The sequence below is a fragment of the Morchella sextelata genome (genome assembly GCF_020137385.1).
Source record: "Morchella sextelata strain SCLS chromosome Unknown scls_14, whole genome shotgun sequence".
NCBI lineage: Eukaryota > Fungi > Ascomycota > Pezizomycetes > Pezizales > Morchellaceae > Morchella > Morchella sextelata.
Genome location: NW_025408629.1, coordinates 1,434,092 through 1,454,109, shown reverse-complemented (window position 1 = coordinate 1,454,109; position 20,018 = coordinate 1,434,092). Strand labels below are relative to the sequence as shown.

The 20,018-nt window shown below is 48.1% G+C and overlaps 6 protein-coding genes across 6 annotated transcripts; 3 read left to right on the top strand and 3 right to left on the bottom strand.

The window, feature by feature from the left end:
• Positions 1-2,198: 2,198 nt before the first annotated feature.
• On the top strand, positions 2,199-3,218 carry H6S33_003250 (uncharacterized protein; the record flags this gene model as incomplete). Its single annotated transcript, XM_044834619.1, has 2 exons — positions 2,199-2,339; positions 2,394-3,218. 2 exons carry the CDS (start codon positions 2,199-2,201, stop codon positions 3,216-3,218), a joined length of 966 nt encoding a protein of 321 aa, XP_044692457.1.
• A 4,251-nt stretch (positions 3,219-7,469) lies between these two features.
• On the top strand, positions 7,470-9,347 carry H6S33_003249 (uncharacterized protein; the record flags this gene model as incomplete). Its single annotated transcript, XM_044834618.1, has 2 exons — positions 7,470-9,224; positions 9,294-9,347. The coding sequence occupies 2 exons, from the start codon at positions 7,470-7,472 to the stop codon at positions 9,345-9,347; spliced, it is 1,809 nt and encodes a 602-aa protein (XP_044692456.1).
• A 565-nt stretch (positions 9,348-9,912) lies between these two features.
• Positions 9,913-11,421, bottom strand: H6S33_003248 (uncharacterized protein; the record flags this gene model as incomplete). Its single annotated transcript, XM_044834617.1, has 8 exons — positions 9,913-9,923; positions 10,053-10,098; positions 10,184-10,240; positions 10,318-10,329; positions 10,771-10,778; positions 10,945-10,997; positions 11,246-11,270; positions 11,349-11,421. 8 exons carry the CDS (start codon positions 11,419-11,421, stop codon positions 9,913-9,915), a joined length of 285 nt encoding a protein of 94 aa, XP_044692455.1.
• An 888-nt stretch (positions 11,422-12,309) lies between these two features.
• On the top strand, positions 12,310-13,141 carry H6S33_003247 (uncharacterized protein; the record flags this gene model as incomplete). Its single annotated transcript, XM_044834616.1, has 5 exons — positions 12,310-12,335; positions 12,424-12,496; positions 12,577-12,708; positions 12,861-12,911; positions 12,968-13,141. 5 exons carry the CDS (start codon positions 12,310-12,312, stop codon positions 13,139-13,141), a joined length of 456 nt encoding a protein of 151 aa, XP_044692454.1.
• Positions 13,142-15,176: 2,035 nt separating this feature from the next.
• Positions 15,177-16,246, bottom strand: H6S33_003246 (uncharacterized protein; the record flags this gene model as incomplete). Its single annotated transcript, XM_044834615.1, has 2 exons — positions 15,177-15,537; positions 15,618-16,246. 2 exons carry the CDS (start codon positions 16,244-16,246, stop codon positions 15,177-15,179), a joined length of 990 nt encoding a protein of 329 aa, XP_044692453.1.
• A 1,766-nt stretch (positions 16,247-18,012) lies between these two features.
• Positions 18,013-19,097, bottom strand: H6S33_003245 (uncharacterized protein; the record flags this gene model as incomplete). Its single annotated transcript, XM_044834614.1, has 2 exons — positions 18,013-18,164; positions 18,224-19,097. 2 exons carry the CDS (start codon positions 19,095-19,097, stop codon positions 18,013-18,015), a joined length of 1,026 nt encoding a protein of 341 aa, XP_044692452.1.
• Between the last annotated feature and the right edge of the window lie 921 nt (positions 19,098-20,018).

The window sequence follows — 20,018 nt, the reverse complement described above, 5'->3', positions numbered from 1 at the left end:
TGGGATGAACAGTACCGGTGGTGGTGGTGGTAAAGGTAGCGAGACAGCTTGCAGCTAGGAACAGCTCAGGTACAGCTACATGTAGTAACGAGTGCAGCTACATAGCCACGCAACCAAGTCTCCTACAGAGCCTTAAAATACATACATGTATAGGTTTATTAGATTCCAAATATTAAGAAAAAATAATCAAAACACCCGTCTAAATTAAATTCCTATCCTGCGATATCATGTCAAAAGTTGGGATTCACGGCGTTGCTTGGTTGCGCGGGCAAAAAGTGCAGCGCAGCTCACCACACGGCCTCAAATCTTGAGCTTGCGCATCAACCTCTAACTCTTTCTACATGCATAGAATGGCTTTATATTAGTCACATATTCTTTATTTACTTTGAAATATTAAGACTTTATAATTAAAAGACTTTCGCTAAAATTACTACACATTACAAAAGTAGAGGTTGTGCACTAAGCTATAACTCTTTCTACAGGAAATGGAAAGACTTTATATAACTTACATTTTCTTTATTCACTTCGAAATATTAGGACTATATAATTAAAACACCCGTCTAAATTAGGTTGCGGGCCTGCGACATAGTGTCAAAAATTGGGAATGACGGCATTGGGCGCGCGCCCTTGCCAAAACCACGGATTGTACTTAAAGGACGAGTCAGTACGACCCTCGAGGAGTTCGTGGGTGCCGTTCAAAGTTTCAAAAAACGGAGCAAAAAAAAAAAAAAAAAAAAAAAAAAGGAAATTCCGTGTTCCAATGTCCAAAGCAGTAAAAAGGAGAGGCATCCCGCTCTGCTCCTTTACCCAGTCACACAGTGTATGTTTTCCCACCAAGTCTGGGAGGTTCGAACTATCGAACTCGGCCCCTCTGGGCGACACTTCAGCTTGCTAGGCCACAGGAAGTGGTTGATGGTAGGTAATTTTCTAATTCCCTTATAAATCCATGAACGCTAGTGAGTCGGTAGCATACTTCCATCCTCCACCGTGACCCTCGAATACATGTAGTACATAACACTAGCAGTGGAGGGGACTCGCGAGTACCGCGAGTTGCTAGTTTGATCCCTTTACTCCAATTAATTGTACAACCTCTTCATGAGGCTTTCTGTCTTCCTGAAGGACCGCAGTTGCGCATGTGCAGTCCAAGATCGCCCCCCGCCCCCCTCCCGCGCCAGTGAAGAGACCTCTTGATTTTTTTCGAACCTGTTCCCAGTTGATGAATACACATACCCAGATAGAACACCTCCCTACCCCGTGAATAAATAGCTTTTGATATCCCGTTGATGATGATAGCTCTCTTTATATATTCCCATTGAGGATATCTCAATACTCTGTAAATGTTTATTCAGTCTCCGGAGGTAAAGAAAAGAAAGACCTACACAAATTTGATATACAGTTTAAATTTGGGGGTGGCATTTTGGGGTTGAGCTGGTTGCTATGCAGGGTCAGGGTTTTCACTCTTGACTAATCAGAGGGCGAGTAGGTTCGCAGAATTAAGGAGCAATGGCTAGTTAATGTATGTACATCACTCTGTACTTGCGGGGAATGTACTCAAAAAAAGGATGGATTCAAGGACCGTAAAATGGGAGCACGGATATCACTCGCGCGAATACAAAGGGGGAAGTGTCAGGGTCAGGGTTGTAGGGTTGTAGGGTTGTACCCTCGTTGAGCATCAAGGATTCAGCGTAAATCACTCAAAAATTATGTTTATTTAACGTCCCCGAGAAACGCATCAATTGATTCATTAATAAAGCCGATAAAGTCTTCGTCTTAATATATTTATCCTCGCAGGTACTTTTGGCGATGTTGGGTGTGGGCTCCGTGTGTGGTTGTTGGGGAGACAGAGAGGATGTGTTGAGCCCTGCCCTCAAGACCCACGGTAGAACATCATCCTCACAATCGGCATCCTGTAATTCCGGATACTAGTAGAGAAGGAGAGGAGACGAAACTGACATATGTAGTATCCCCCTTCAAAACCCAAGCCACCACAAGGCTTCCCTCCACAACCTCTACCCAACCCTCATGAAGCAACCAATCACCCAACCCTCGAACACCCAAGGTTTCCGAGTGACACTCCATGATTCTAGAAGCCCACTGTTTACCACCTCCACTCCCAACACCAACCCTACGTCTTCCTACTACCAACTCCTGATACCCCACAACAATTGTTCTCCATTGTCATACCACGCAACACAGACATGGACGACTATATGTACGAGGACGACGGCGCCTCAGCTGTCCCCAACGAGCGTAATACCGGCAGGGCCTTCGAGTCCGCCATTGACCATGATGCTCTTCTCCAAGCTGAACAGGCCGAAAGCATACGTCAGGAAGAAGCCGTAACCCCCCCCCCCCCCCCCACGTTGTTCGTACCCGACTAACACCCCCTACAGATGAGTAAATTCATGAACAAGCTCCGCGACATGATAATCTGGGAACCCTTCCTACTCGACAACACCATCGACGACCTGGAACTGGTCACCAAGAGCAGCATCGCCCAACTCGAAGAGCTCGCCTATCGCCCACGCACGCCCCCACCACCTACCTCCGGCGTCGTCCTCCCCACCGGCTGCTTCCACATCCAATCCGCCGCCGTCCTCCACCTCGTCACCTCCTCGTCCGCCGGCCCGCGCACCGTCTTCCTCCGCCTCAAGCGCGACCTCGCAAATATCGACGAGTTCATCAGCAGCGTCACCCCCGCAAAGGTCGAGTCTGTTTATTGGAACGAGCTGGGAAAGTATGCGTTTATCAACTTCCTCGACGAGGGCATGGCGAACGCGTATCGTGAGTATATGCGCTACCACCCGACCCACCCGTACAACTGGGAGGTAAAGGACACGCTCATGAACAACAGCGTGCGCCCCATGCGTGCTGAGATCGCTGAGGCTATAATCGTCAATGGCGCTACACGCATCCTAAGGCTGAATAAGGTGCCGATTAACGTTGGTTATGGGCGTGCGTGGCGGATTGCCGAGACCGGCCATCCACGTTTCTGCCATGTGATCCGCATCAGGGAGGGCCCGGTGGACAAGGATTTTGCGCTCGAGTTTGATGATGTGGGGAAGGCGATTAGCGCGAGGGATAGGCTGGCGGCGAGGGTGGAGATGAGGGGCGTGGGATTCGTGTGGATGGGGAATGAGCTGGATAGGAAGATTGAGGAGTTTACGGAGGAGTTGAATGGCGTGATGGAGCCGGTGAAGATTAACTTTCGGGTTTGAGGAAAACAGAAGGGAGTAGCGGCTCTTTTTGCATACTGCGAGGCTTGATGAGCAGCAAGGGTGTAACATAGTTAGATTCCAATTCCACTGTCTGCCACTTACGGTCTTTGATAGAATGATTGTTTCTTCCTAAGCCATGGTTGTTGTCCTCTCGAGATGAAGCAGAATGAAATTCAGGGTATTGTATAAGTACAAGAAAGGAAGAAGGAGAAGAAACTGTGCGAATTTAACGAAAGAAACAGGACAGCAAGATAGGATACGTATACATGTGCATGTCGTATAATCTCCCACCCGCTTAAGTTAAAACCTCGCGCGATATCACTACATGTATTTTACTCACCTTATCATTTCCATGTCTTGCTCGACATCCTAATGAGACATTCATTCATTTACAAATCAATATTGCCGTGCTTGAAACGTTCCAAATCGGTTTATGCCATTTGAGAATCAATGGGTCGACGGGCGAGCAATCAAAAACAAGCGTACAAGCGGGAAACTTTATCGGGAACCTTCCCGCTATTGTGATTGGTCGGACAGATACTTCATTTACCGCTAGTATAGGGATATTAGTGCACTGGTTGCCAGCAGGCTAGCTAGGCCCCCAATGTTTCTGCTCTTCTTTGAAGCCTACCTTGCGACTACATGGATTATAATTATGGATTATAAATATATATTAACCTTTTCATCAATAATAATGGGGTACTCGATATTGGGGTGCCTTCGGCACCCCCTCCTCCTCCCGCCTTCCGGGATCCCCTTCGCTCTCCCCTCTAAGTTGACCTAGTAAAAGGGACCGACTTCGAGATTTATATGTGCCAAGGAATGACTGTCAGAGACTACGCCGGAAAATTCTCCCGGGCTGTGGTGGATTTGGCTGAATAATCATTGGTTTCGTGGTGAGCTGGGGCGCTTGGGTGGGCAACTTTGTACAGTTCCACCCGCGACCCCTTCTTTCTCCGGCGTTCGGTGCGTGTGAGCACTCTACGCGCCGCGGAGCGTCTCTGTTCACACATTCTACTCGATAATCGGAGATTCTTTGTAAAATCATCAGATGCAGCCGGCATACTAGCTAATAATTCTCATTCCTTACCCCACCTATTTAAACACGACCACACTACACTTTCCACAGCTACATACAGACTCAGTATTCTCCACGACACCTCTCAAGACGAGAGTAAAGTCCAGTAATATCCCGCTTTCTGAAATCAACCAATCAGGCAATCGGCTTCGCTTGTCCATCCTAAGACAGGCGAGTGACATCTTGTGAACCAATACCCCCAAAAACGCTCAACAAGGACGCGATCACGGTTCAGATAAAGTTAGGTCTGAGGAAAATGAGGGTCTACGTGTGTTTAGGCTTCGAGGCACTCTTGTAATCAGCTAATATGATCGAGGGTGTTCGCTTTATTCCTTGTTCCTAGAGGAAGCTATAAATATATAAATCTTCAAGTAGTGCTTCCACGATGTATATAAGGATTCCTTGGAAGCACACCAAGCACCACACTCCCATGAGCAGGTCCTTGGTGCTTGTCGCCATGCAAAAATAACATTTCTCATTCAAACACTACCCATTCAGGAGACAACCATTAACGGAGCGGTCCTGGAAGCGAATTCCTTGAACATAGCGGGAGCTCAGTCTCTATTTACTAAATATGGCTATCGCATCTAACAATCAAGTGCAAACGGGGTGATTGAGCTTAAAATCTATCCTGCAGTATTAGTGTGAAAGGCTGCCCCATATTGCTGTTTCAATGAGCCCTACAATGGCAGTTCAAAATTGGAGACGAAGTCTCTCTCGTAAACAGATATTTTATACTATGATTGCTCTCTCTATCGTGCGCCCTAAGACTAAGCTCGCCTAGCTTAATTAAAGGCATCTACTCGGTCGGCTCAAAATAAATTGTTAAAAGAGCCATGTGGAGAACCCCTCAACGGAAATCCACTCATCAGTAGCCCCTTGCGACGTTTCTAGTCTGTATGGTGCTTTCTCTGGTTCCCCGTCCGTTGGTTGTTCTTTGACAGGGCTCATCAGTTTGACACTCGAAATTGATAGATATTGAGACTGTAGCCAACATTCTCAAGATTGGGTGGGGCCTGAGAGAAAATAGATTTTCGGACTGTTCATCGTAGCATGAATACGGGCCCTATAGCTTGGAACTCGACCCCAGTTCACATAAGGACATGGTTGATTCGGGAAAATTCCTGAGTGAGCGGGTCTACCAAGGTTCTCAACGATAATCCGATATGGGGATATGTATCGATAAAATTCTCTGGTGGTACAGTGGGTAAAGTACGATATGTTTAGGTAATAGTGAGTATGAATGGTATCCTACATATCTGTATCGATAATATCATGACAGAGTCTTGGCGCGCGGATCAACAGTCTATCCGCCTTTTTTTTGCTTTCTCTAAGCTGGATCTATCCTTCAGACATACTTTTCGCAACATGAGACATCACTCGCTTCCACTATGATATATCACAGTTAGTACAATAAGACATTCGCAAAATATCATGCAGTTCGATAATGATCTGAACACATCGCAGTTGGTGCAATATGGCACGAAAATTACACCGATATGTATCATTGAGAACCCTGGGGTTTACTGAGGAATGATTTGTCAAGAGAGTACAAATGTCTATCTTGGTAGCCTGACCAAACACCCACTCCCAGCCATATACATTCTACTGAATGTATAGGAGCCTAATATGTCACATCTTAAGCGATTCTTCTTCCAGCCGTTGGGTATTATATTTCTTTCGCCGGGTCAACTCGAGTCATGACGCAAGTACAGCCGATATAACAAACACGTTCCTGTGTCGACGGCTCGTTTAGGAGGATTTCTGAATGAACCGCACCTGAGTAACATGCAACGATATATGCATCGGGCACCCTGTGGATGAACGTTTTTCGAAGGGTTGAAAAGAACCTGTTTGGACCGTCTGAGTTAGCGTCGGATACTCTGTAAAGGTATTATAAGTTTAGATCGCTGATAAATGACGTTGATTTCCATAAAACGCACGGCACTGAAGGGTTCATAAGATTTGAAGGTAGAACAAGATGATATGACAGAGTTCCAGGGGAATGAATACAAAGGATGAGGCACTTACAGTATGATAAGTTTACCGGAGCTTACGTAGTAGCAAAAATAATAGTTTGAAGGCTCTAGGAGAAACTTTCGAGCGAATTTGAAGCTCTATTTGTGTCTGCTCATCGAGCTATGGAACTTCCGTGCCCTTAATTCCACCGGTACATGCGATGATAGCTCGGTCCGAGCTACGGAGCACCCTGATTACTTTTGAAGCCTAGGAGAGCGCCTCTGACAGGTCGGGGTACCAATTTGAGATGGAAGTGCAAATTGTGATTTCCAGCTATGAACAGATAGGTATGTTAAGGGATCGTTGAAACCCTAAGCCCTAACAGTCCGGGGAATGTGGCACATGTGCCCCCTGCAGAAATAGGCCAGTCAGCAAAATATGTTCCCCGATCAGATCTCATCAGATTGGCCGCGGGTCCAGATATTCGGAGCGAGGAGTCAGCCGGTTGTAAGTGGCGCACGTTGTGTCCACCACTTGAGAAGAACTTGGCGGTGATGTTTTCTGTATCGGAGCCACAAGCAGGAAAGGAAAGATGGAAAAATTCTGAAATAGGAGATGGTGTGTACATGTAGTTTTAGAGCCCTAAAAGTGTTTTTTTTCTCCGTAGGGCTACATGTACTTAGTAGGTTCTATTGTAAACATGTAGGTACTGTGGCGCACAAAAAATTAATTACCCTAAGCCCCAATTAAGGTTGCGGCGACACGAAGATCGTCCTCGGTGATTTTCCAACCAACACCACACCTTACTCACATCCCATTTGATATCCACCCACGACGCTCTCTCTTCCATCACAATTTCTTCCCCTTCCGCAGCGAGTCTTGTTGTTTGTTGTCGCGCGAAGGACTCTCGACACCAACGGAACCTCCAAACTGATCTCTCAACCCAACGTGACGTCACCTGATCAACAAAGAACGGAAGGATAATTGTAGTTGGGAATAAAGGAGAAATGGTGTTCAGAAATAAAGATCCGTGCCAGCCTTGCAGGACCAAAAAAGTACGTGAACCTCTCCACTGCTACTCCGCGCACTTCCCCTGACCCGTGAAATCATTATCGAAAAAGATAAGGTGCATTCATAATATACAACAGATCCCTAGCCCCGCGCCGGTCGTGATCCCCAAAGCAACCTTGACGCCTAGGAAGACGCGTCATGCTATGGAGAAACCATTAACGGTTAATCTTGGCAATATTCCGGTGTTTGAAAACCAGGAGGGTCTTGATGCGTTGGCGACGATCAGCAACAATAACCTTGGGGCTAGAGACAACACTCCGGACTTGCTAGAAACCTGCAACACAAAGCCAGTGGTTATACCACGTAAAAAACGCCTCTCTAGGGAGTCTCCACCGGCAAAGCTCACCAAAAAGCAGAAGTTGGATGGTAGCCCAACAGACACATTCGAAGCAGAAATGAATGTATCGGTCCCGGCGTGGATGACCGAGAAACTAAAAACTATGCCTGATTTCCGGAGCCCCATGGGCTCCAAGAGATCCGGTCTTAAGTACTGTCGAAAGAACCTCAAACCTTTATTCGCCAACACCCGTGACCCGGAGGACTCCTCTAATAGCTCTGTACAAAGCGCGTCAACTGGCGAATCAGAGAAGGAAGAGCGCTTGAGGCCCTCCAAAGCCAGTTTGGATGCCAGTGCTTCAAAAAGCGGGTCTTCAAGGGCGACAACATCAATTGTGGTGATTGATGATGATGATAACCCGTTTCCTTCAATAACCGAAGACTCTGAACACGACCTGAGGATGAAAGGGGGCATGGGGGCGTTGTCATTGATGAGTCCATCGGCTCCTGCCTCCATAGAGGGTAGTCTAGAAAAGCCAGAAGTTGGCAATCCCGTAGAGGTTGAAAAACATAATTCACTATCCGTCCAGGCTCTGGAGGAAGAGCCAGACAAATCCATGAAATCTGGAAAAGCGGATTCGGGAATACTCCAGGAAGTGGAAAGCAAGTTGCATGAATCTGAACCGAAAGATGCGGGCGCTTTATCAAACGGTAAAAATCTTGAGGAAGAGGTAAACGTACCTGTAGAGATTGAACTGCACCAGCCAGGGACGACGCAAGGTGTCGAAAACGCACCGCATAGTTGTAAACCGCTGAACAGAAACGAACCTGTATTGGTGATTAATGGTGCGGCGGACGGCATATTCTCTGCTAAGGGTAATGATCCACAGAAGGTTCCTGTAGTTACTGGTCTCAACGAACAAGGCATTGAGCATCAGGAAGAAGAACAATGCGTTGCTGGTAACCCAGAAGGTTCCTCTTCTGAGGAGCCGGGCCTTCAATCTATCATTACATCAGATGGTGTTATTGATGGCGAGGTTGATGTCGAGCATGTTCCTCATCTTGGTAACACGAATGATTCACCACTGGAAAAAGCAGGTGTTTCTGAGGAGAAGGCCTTGAAGGATATGGCACAAAAGAATTTGGTGGAGGTTACGAGGGAAGAATCAGCCCAAGCCACTCTCAAAGTCCAACAAAACAAGGATGTCCAACAAAGCCCGGACGAATCATTGGACCCCGACGCAGATATTTACCTTCCTGATATCGCGTTTCCGCGGTATGAACTTCCAATAGCACCAATCCATCCCAATGGAGTTGCGCTGAGTCCGGACCCCACTCCGTGGAATAGAACACCTAGAGATGAAAGTTCAGTGTCTTCAGACGGGTCTATGGATAGCGACAACACAAGACGAAACCTATGGATCAAGGAGCAGACTGGGAGCCCCGGTTTATCCACTGTCGACAGGTCTCGCTGGAGAGATTTGGATGCTGGGCCAAGCCGTTTCTCAGGGCCTCGTATTGTTACACCGCTTCGCGCCACCCCTCTTGAACCTGGAATGGGCCTGGTAGATACAAGACGTTACTCTCAACACGAAGGGTTGTGGAACATGGTCACTAATGATGTAAGTTTCCTATCTATTTTCGTATCTATATATAAGCCTGGGATATAATTACTAACTGTGATATTGAAGTACCTGGCGAAGTTCAAGCGCGTTTCTAAAGAGAAAGAGGAAGAAAAGTTGTGATGGAACGGCTATCAAGAGTATCAATTTGGGGCTACCTCTCTGTGTGAGTCCTTTAAAGGTTCTTCGTGTTGGAGTATTGATTTCGCCCGTCCTTTCTGTCAAGCGTGTCATTTTTGATGATCCAAGGTTACAATACTACCTATGATACATCTCAGCATAGCCTTTTATATACCAGAATCGCAACTATCACTTCTATCGTTCTACTTGGTCTCATCCTATAATCTCTTGTGCAATGATAATTCGCATTTTTTCATTGGAGAGCATAATCAGAGTACCTCTATACCAAACAGTCATAGAAAACTACATCGGGCAGCTGGGAACCAATGTTGGAGCGTGATCTCCTACTATTCCACGATATCTATACTGCGCAAGGGCTCCAAGTGTCGTAAGATCGACCCCTTTAGGCAAATATAATCGCTGTCTCACAGCCATCACCTGTGTGCGTGTGTACGGTACGGCAGCTAGAGTAACCATTATAATTGGAGGTAGGTCCCTTACTCCTCGTAAATCGGTCTATTTGGTTCGGATATAAGTTGCTTGGGAGCTGTACCGTCGGGTTACAAAATTAACCAATCACTAACGACAACGTTAACGTCAAACCCAACTTCAAGTGAGAATAACTCAACAACTAGGATGGCAATTGAGTAATTTTTGCTCTCATGAATAGAGTTAGATGCTTGCCAGGAATAGGCTTATCTTTCTGACCTTTAAGGTCTCGATGTGAGATTTCTTCGTAGGACGGTTTTGGTTGCTATGAGTCTCACGAGGGTGCCAGTGATCGGTTAATTTTGTGACCCTACAATATGTAGCATTGTAGGGCGTCTATACCACAGTACCTTGACTCTATATGCTACTAAGGTGCCTTTCGCGATCCCGCTGGCCAGTCCACGATACTACGGGGTGTCAGCAATCCCGTAAAAGGCGTAAAAACCTCACAGGCCCCAAATAATGGACACTGTATCGGGATCACCCTAGAAGCAGCCTAAGCTCATGATCATATAACCCAACTTGAAACCGGTTCGTTGAAGTTTCCCTCACAATGGGCTCAACTCAAAGACAATCGGCTCGACTCACAATTCCCAGGTGCGTGCGTGCTAGACGAAACGTCAAGTCTCGTCTAAGTGGCAGAAGAGATGTGTCTGTTGTGGTGAACGAAGGAAACCTCTTTCTATAGAGATCTTTCACGAAGCTGACAAGTGTCCAGGTTATAATGCCCAATTGAGTCAGGTCTTTCGGTCGACCCATCCATCAAAAACATGTCCGACTAATTATTTTAACTGTCCCATTGGCATGACATATGAGTAGGCAACCCAAAGGCTGGACACACCCCATTGACCGGCGACGGCCCGATATATAGGCAGGGTTTGCGAATGGGACAGGACACTATTACCCGGAAAGTTCTCAAAACCATACCGGATTATACACTAAGGTCTAAGCCGGTCTCTTAGTACACGAGGTTTTTCAGCTTCGAATTCACCCAAAACGAAAGATCGTCAAAATATACTTGTATCCTTATGTAGCATTCTCCAGTCCCACCAGCACATAAAGAATACTTCTTCCCTCGTTGTTTTGCCGTCTTCACCTTTGGGCTACTCACTAGAAGTTTGTTTCTTTTCAGAAGCAGTTATTATTTTGGTCTCGCCCAAACCCCTAAACCAGGGTTAGGGTTATTTGAGCAATAATTTTATACGATTTTTTCATTGCTCTCTCTCTCGACTCGCGAGCTTAAACCTCTTTCTTTCCTTTTCTTTTCGGTCATTTTTCGTTTTTTCTTTTTTTTCGTACACATATGGTGAGTTCTTTTACCAGCTCCTTACTCTTTTTGATAGTGAGTTAGGGAACCCGCAACGATCCAGAGATGAATTGACAAGTAATAGAAGTCTTCTTTGGTATATCACGCTAAAGGTCTCTCATTGCTGCGAGCTGAACGTCATTTATAAGAGTAAAATCAAGATCAGTATAGATAGGGTTAGGGTTGTAGCAAAGAGAAATACTAAATACGAATGTATCGAGTTGTGAGCCCTCCCATCTTCTTTTTCAACAATCGTGGCCCTGGATTAATTAAATTGGTCATGGTGATTCCTGGTGTGGTTGGTGAGAAAGAAGGCGGAAATCGGTAACCCCTTTACTCCTTTGTTTGACATGCGGTTAGTAAAGATTTTCTACTGGATACGGATGGAGGGATTGGGAGAGAACGTTTATCGGTATCAACTCTGGAGTTCTACATCTTGACCGGCCGGAGGTTGTGCACCCTCATAATTGGAGGGTGTTGAACATTTAGAGCGACAGGGTTAGGGTTATATCGTATCTTGGCGCCAGCTATGTACCTTCAAGTATAACTCCCGGACAGTGAGAAATATCGGCGAGTGGTTAGTGGATAATACACCGAGACTACTGGCCTGTCTAGATACAGCACCACTTTCAAACCCTATACAGCCAGCACAGTCTATGTGGTTGAGGTGCTTCCTGCCTCTCTAAGCCGAAAGCAACGTACCTTAAGACACCACAACACCCTCGCCGCAAGATCTTGCGGCGCTCAGATCCTTTCCGGTGGGTGTGTCTTCTTTCTCTCGAAAGGCATAATAGGGGATTGAGGTACGTATTTCAATTTTTGTCTCTAGTGTTGTTTCTCGTACTGGTCGTTGGTAATCATTTCGCAGCCTGTGTCAGTTAAAGCCAATTGCAAGGTCTCCAGGAACATCGACGGAGTTGAGGCAGCCAGCGGGGATTCTTGTCGAGGTGGAGGCCAATCGATACTCTCCCCCCTCTTCACCTAGAAATCTCTTGTGGACTACACTGCCTCATTGCCTATGACTATAGGTTTTGCTAACAAACCACCATCCGTCCTCTTTATTTTCTTCTCTCCTACTTCCCTACTGCGACAGAAGAGAAAGTGTCTCCCGTGCAAGGTAGTGGCTGTGCGTGGGCACTTTCAGTTCTCTTCCCCGACGTGCAAGCATTCATGCTACCTGGACGTTCTGGTAACAGGTAGTAGTTGCGCATCATCCAAAAACATTCCAGAGCTGACATATAGCACGTTTGATAAGATATTCTAACCTTGGAATATTGACCATAGCTTTTCGCAAGCCTTATCCGACACCACAACCTTCCCAACCTTACTTTACAGGGAAATTCCAAAGCGACAGTTGGTTAGGTCAAGTGCGTGAGAGGCTGACACTGCTACGTTCATTTATATGACCGCTCGAGTATACTTGGGGGCTGTGCGTAGGACTATCGAAAGCCTCGGCAGGACGATAGGGCAGAGATACATAATCTCACGCCTAGGCAAAACAGCCTCCGAGTTCACCTCCTCATCTTGGAAGTTGGAAAATCAAATTTCAGCCTAGGAGCACTGTATACCGTTCGTATCCTCGCCCTTGTATCCCTCATTTTTCACTGCTCAGATCTACCCTTGCAATTGCTAGAAAAACAGAATATTCCTGGCTACCTGGTTCAATGGTGATCAGGATCTAGATTTGGGCTTACTTTCGGGGAGGTCTTTTATATGAACAGGCACGGCTGACGCTCGTCGTATATGCCAGTAAAGTCTTCTCTTCAGTGAAAGTTGTATCGTACTTCTCCGGTTGTTTAACATGTCTGGGGGCTGACTTCCTCGACAGGGAAAAATCCCAAGGGCTTCGCTTCACCTCGCCAGAAACCTGGAAGCCCTGTCCTTCTTTCGCCCAAATTTGAGCCGTTTCGCCGTTCTTCCAAGGCCCTCAAAAATAGCCCTCTTACGGACGCGGGGAGAACTCTCCGGCTGGGCCAAGCTCCCGGCGGGTTTATATATTTAATCATAGATTATCACTCGCCGATAGTTGCACATCACTACCACATGAGGAGCCTTCCCGGGGGTGGATAAGTATAGATCAAATAGACATTATCGGGCATCGGTAGAGCTCCGTACCCCGCTGGAGCCGTAAAGCGTGCCTCACAACATAAATTACTCCCTAGTAGGGGCACATCTACGCCACGATGTACTTAGTACTCAGTATACACGAGCTTCCTCTAGAAAATACGAGGCGATGATCGATATATGCATTGCCAACTTGATAACACCTTCAGTATATATCCGCTTGCGAGAGCACCATCAATTGAAGCCCTTCGCGATCGGGTGAAGGATAGTAGTAGAGCCCGAGTGCCCTAAAACATCCTACAGATTCTGTTACTGTCGATACGGATAAAAGATCCAAAGCTTATATGTAACATCATTACCAAATCTTTATCGAGATCATCGGATTACATACAACAAGCGTTATTTAAGCATAAAATAAGGCGTCAAAGTCAACCTACATGTATCTACCGAGAAACCTATTATCACCCTACGTTTGAAACAAGGTTTACCTAAAGCCCACCTAGAGAAAATGTATGTGGAGAAGTGTAGTAATTGAGCGTGTTATTGCAACTAACTAGAGGGGGGAATGCTCCATATTTATACTAAAGAAAGGTAACACAAAACATAATGAATCATAGCCGTATGAGTAGCAGAAAAACATGACTAATAAATACCAGTGAAAGAATGAGTCAGAACCCGTAACTCATGATAACAAATGAGAATCCTCCAGTACTATGAAACGTGCCGAGCGTACTATTTCAAGACCACCTTCCCCACTCCGTTCTCGGAAGCAGCGTCGTCATCAGGAATTGAGTTATCATCAAAAGATTAACAAGCTATTCTACTTCTGGTTACAGACTTTTAACAAAAAGTACTGTGCCCCGTACTGCACTACTCCCACCCCCGATTCGAACCCAGGTCCTAGGGATCAAACACGCGGTGTCTAGCCTGGCGAGCAGTCTCAGTGTGTTACCCACTTGACCACTCGCCGATGATTTACAAGGGCGGGAACTTATACCTGGGGGAGGTGCTGAAACTAGTGGGAAGGCTATCCCTAGCAGCATCACGATATGAGTACTATATGAATAACAACTAAAGGCTTCGCAGTCCCGACATCTACGAGAAATGCCGCCCTCAACTACGAGTCCCCAGGACTGCCGTTATGAGATAAAAAACAAAGAGTAACAGCCTATTCCGGCGTCCATTTCCATCGAACTGCCAACAAAAAGTACTGTGCCCCTTACTGCACTACTCCCACCCCCGGTTCGAACCCAGGTCCTAGGGATCAAACACGCGGTGTCTAGCCTGGCGAGCAGTCCATGTATTACCCACTTGACCACTCGCCGATGTTGTGCATTCGCGGGAACGTATACTTGAGCGGGGCGGCAGATGAGGAGGCTAGTGCGGTGCACTAGTATTGGCTGCATTAGAAGCCTCGCAGGCTCACAACGACACCTACCACTTTACGCACCACATGGCTGACTTCTACGTTCGGGAGAGGGGTGAAGGGCTTGATTAGATCGTATCGGAACACTATCACTTCCGGTGCCTGCTGCTGAGGATATGCACTCCTTCTGGACTTCCAGGGATAGGTCAACTTCGAGCAGATTGGTAATCTTGAGCGTATGAGACACACTCGAACGCCGAAAGATGTTTCAATGATGAGCGGTATAGCCCATAAGCCTGCTCCCCTGGTGTTTCTCCACTTCGAGACTTTTAACAACTATTTGGCTGACCTGACGTCGTGACCACGGGGAACAATGAGCTTTATTGACAGCTGACGTCCCAAGAACAGTGCAATCTACGGCAAATATGGAAAAAAAAGACCCCATTCCTCTTCGCACCACGCTCAGGTTTTTCCTCTCCGTCACTGCTGAGGGTGCTTTGCCCGCAATGCCACATAGGTGGTGCCGATCACTGAGAATCACTCGGAGGTCTCGAGTCTTATTTCGCGATTTCAAAGCAAAAATTCATTTCACCAAAGCTACACTACATCATTCCAGCATCAAAACCCACCAATCCCCCAAGCGCTCGCCCTCTTCATCCAGTCCCCCCTGAATTGCAAGCCACCGATTGCCCTTCCCAGCTGCGGCGAACCGGCCCCTCGCCAAAGGCTTCTCGCCGGTCGTGATGACCTCGCACCACTCCGCCGCGGCGATGTCGTATGCCCAGATGTCTTGCAGGTATTTGACGACCTCGTCACCGCTCTCGCCGGATTCGCCGAAGGCCGTGAGGAGGTATTCTTTCTTTGTGGCGGGGTGCACCAGCGGGACGAGACACGATGAGTAGCGCGGTGCTGGGCCGGCCTCGGGCGGGTACTCGATCGTGCGCCATGTGTCGTGCTGTATATCATATCTAACGCACCCGTCAGTCCAGCCCCCACAGCCACCAAAACCAACCAACCAAAAAAGCAATGAAAAAAGGAAAGAACTCACACCCCCACCTCCCCCCCAACAGCACTCTCCCCATCCCACCCCGCAAACCTCCAAATCTCCCTCCCGCCCGTCACCGCCATCCCCACCGCGCTCCTCTCCCCCCCCGGCGCATCCCGCAACCTTACCCACCTCCGCTCCGCCACCACAAACGCCCACAGATCCCCCAGCATCCCGCTCTCCGCCACCCCCGCATGCACATACACCCTCCCGCCCGTCGCCACGAGCGCATGCCCCCCCCGCGCGCTCGGGAACTCCCCGCCGTCGGCCGGATCAACCGCCTCCCACGCCTGCGCGCCCGCCGTGAACGCCCACAGCCGCCCGCCCTCCTCGAGCGGACTCATGTCTGCGCCGCCGCGGCCGCCAAACACGTACAGCGTGTCGTTGAGTGTTGCGGCGGCCGCGTCGACGCGCGGCGAGGGGCCGGACGGCGAGGCGAGGATCGTGATGGCGAGGGGGACGCTGGGGTCGAGGGGGAGGAGGTGCAGTTCGGCGCCGGAGGGGGGGCGGTTGTCGTGGGATTCGCCGGAGAAGTGGTGTAGGGTCGAGTGGAGGACTGAGAGGGTGTGGGAGGAGCGGGGGATGGAGGGAAGGTGCGGGAGGGGGTGCCATTGCGCGGATAGGGGGGCCATTGTGGTTGTGGATGGAGAGGGGGAGGTGGTGGTGATGGTGGTGGGTGGTGTGATAGCTAGAGGGATGGTTGTGATAGTGGTGGGTTGATGATTGTGAGGTCGTACAAGATCGCGGATCTTAGACATGTCGGTTATAGGGTTGCTGGCATGCTGATCTCCCGTTGGACTTACCGAAATACGCATGGCCGATAATGATAGCTTTTCCTAACTTCTAGGGAACTTAATAGCTCCCTCCGCAGCCTACAGCAACAATGCCAGAAGTCGTTGGTCACACTCGCTCGAAGCACTCAACAGGCGTAAATACTACTAACCACCGATTGTACATACCGCACTATATTAGTTGCCAGGATCGGATTTTATAATATGGAGATCAATCTGTGCAGTTCAGTGCGGTCATGGGGCATACTTGGCAGGAGCTTCCACAGCCCGTTGCGCACTACTGCAATACTTGCTATTTCGGTCATTTACCCCGGCCTCCAACTCCAGAATTGCGTTTAGGAAAACTAGTTAGGGTCACAGACGTCGACTGGCACTCACTATTGGGCGGATAGTGAATAAGGTGAATTTGGCGGTTGGCTGAATTGCAGCTCTCTATTTCACTCAACTTTTGCTCCACGTAGTTTTGTGTATATACATAGCCACCTCTTCGAATTGAAGTACATATATCTAAATACTAAAAGCCCACGAGCCTGTAGTGTTGGATGTAACTTCAGTGGCAGCCTATTGCAATCAGCGTGTTATAGAGAGCTGAGGAGCGCAGACGCTATGTACTACTTTCATCTAGCATTGCCGGTATGGGTACGTCTTTATCAGAGAGAAAAAGCAACAGAGCGGTCTACGGTTTCGCTTTACTCCCAGATGATATACAGACAGAAGCCCTGTTACCATTAGATTCCCCGTCCCCTTCATTCATGTACACGATGGGACCCTGGCTCATGAAGCCCTTTAACTGGTATCATCAGTGGTATGTTGCCATTGACAGGGTTAGGGTTCCGGGTGGTCTTGGCAGTATATATCCCATCGACTCGGTTTCACAACTTTTTACTTTTACGGAACACCTCAATAGCATGTTATTTATTTCTAAAATAAAAGGCTGCATCTTAGACATAAGGTTCTGTGTTCATGTACCCCCCTGCAGGCACCAAAGTGCACGGCACAGCTCCACACACTGAATTACTTAAGTTTGTGAATACACATGTATTTGCTTAGACCCCCGGCCCCGTCACCAGCGCACATATATTGACGATTTAAATTTAATAATCATGGCCCATCAAGCTACGAAGAAGCCCATAAAACATGTTTATAGAAAACTAGGTAAACTGTTTCTCGGTTTTAATGACCTGAAAAACTACCTTCTACAGTACACCTAATTCACATCCCCAGATTCTCATTAATACCACCAGAGATATCGCATGTTCTCTTCCAACGAATGATTCTTCTCATTCTAGTGTGACTAGGAGTACAAACTTAGTGTTATTACTCCAACACCTTCATCCCCGCAAAACTCTCAATCCCTAAACTCTTAAAACTGAGCTTTGTTAACACCCTCAAACAGCTCAACAGAAAGGAAGGGGAGGGGGGGGGTGGCTACCTATAGCATGGACTAAATATAACTTTTTGTAATACTTTTGTTCCTGGGTTTGAAGGGAACTCACACCTTCAACCCCAACTGGTTCGTTGGATGTCTTGATATCTTCCAAGAATGGAGATATGAAAAATAGGTTTCTGGCAACTGAGTAAATGCCATTGGATCATGGAAAATTGTCTTAATTGATAACAGCGACTGCATTGGAATTGGGATCCTGGCAAATGTCATTGATCATGAAGTATTGGTCCAGGGTGTCGACGATCTTGGGCCCCTCGCCCACAGCATTTGCTGTCTTAGAGTCTTCGCAGCTAGTGCTGGGCATCGCGGAACCTATATATACGTTAGTATTCCCCACCCCATATTCACAGGGAGATATAGAATCCACCCACCTTTCGCCGCGCCAATAAAGTACCCCGCCGCATAATCACCCAAGTACTCCTCCCCCGTCCTCGCCTCCCCCACCACCTCTTTCCCCCCCCTCGTCTTCCCCGCCGGCACCCTCCATTTGACACACCAAATATTAACCCTAACGCTCGTCCCTCCGCCGCCGCCCACCAGCGACGGCGAGAAAAGCGCCTTAACCTCCTCCACTGCGCCCGTCACCAGCTCCCGCAGCCCCTTCGGATAGTCCTCCCCAAATACCCTCGACATCTCCGCATACTTCCTTGGTCTTCCGCGCGGTCTGGACGGCGACTTATTCTCCGAGACATACCCCGTCTCCATGATAAAGCGCTTGTACAGGTTCTTCAGGTTCGCGCAGCCCGCGGAGTCGCAAGCTTTGAGTGCTTCAATACCGACCTTCCAGCCTAGCTTGTCGACAGCGGACTTGAAGGCAGCTCGGAGAAGCTCCTTCATGGGCGCCTTGACGTGGATCATCGGGAACGAGCCCAGGAAGAAGTCGTACGCGGCCATGAGGGTGGCTTTTGTGGTGTCGTGGAGGACGAGCGTGATGTGGCCGGGGACGACAGTGGAGTTGCGGATGGAGCCGGTGTTGAGGTTGCTGAGACGGCATGTGATGCGGTCGAGCTTGGAATCGGGGCCGTAGATTCTGGCGGGCAGGGGGATGGGGGAGGTGATGGTTATGATGGAGGTCGGGGGGGTGAAGAGCGCGGTGAGGGCGGTGTTGACATGGAGGACGCGGGAGTCAGCGGGGAGGGAGAGGAGGGTGAGGAGCCAGGCGGGGGTGGTAACTTTGGTTGTGCGGACGGAAAAGGAGGGGCTGGGGGAGGGCCAGGAGGAGGTGGGGGCGGGGGGCTGGGACATCGTGGGGGAGGAGGGAGTGGTGTGCGGAGGGATATTGATGGTTAATGTTGGACGATGTGCAGAAAGATATTGCCTTTGAAGTGCGATTAATATTCAGAAAAGTATGAGTAAAACGGTGGACGTTCAGAAAAAAAGTATTGTTAGGTCAAAGTTGAATTGAGATGCAGAAAGACTGGTGGGGGTTTCTCCTCCTCCTATAACATTATACCAGTCGATTGCGTATCCATGACCCATGACGCTCACGATGGACCAGAGAGCTAACTTACCTGAACTTCAACGACCACGATATGACGTCTAAAACCGCCCAAAACAGTCGCCCACTTTCCAATGCCATTACAGTAATATAATATGCGGAGATAATCTGCTAGATTATAACAGAAGTCAATGGTACAATCTTGAAGCTTCAACAATTTCTCTGATCCTTACATGTAGTTGATATGAAGGTTCATAAATGACGATCAGAACTGCGTATCTGATATATGCACAGTCGACTCTCTCGAAGGGTACGGAAATCCCGTGATATCGTTCCGTTATAGAAGAGTCACCCATATGGTTCAGGGTTAGGGTTCAAGGCGAATTCCATTCGAAACGTTTCTCACGCCGTCTTGCGTTGTTGTTGCTGCGTCTGCCTCTCGAACCCTAAATCTGAGTGCTGTGTAGCGTTCAGTTCTCAAGAGGTGAGGATGGCTTATTAGAAGTCTAGGAGGTCTACATGTAGTCATGCAGTTGAATAGTCCTAGATCTAGCGTAACACCGTGGTCCGGTTCTACATTATGACACAGTGGCTCAACCTGTCAGATTGACCCGAGTCAGGACAACTGGCCATAAATCCTGAGTTGAGCCGCTAGCTCCACCGTGCAATGATCTGGTAGAGTAAAAAGCTAGCGGTCCCTTCACTCTAATGGTTTCACTTTTTAGGGG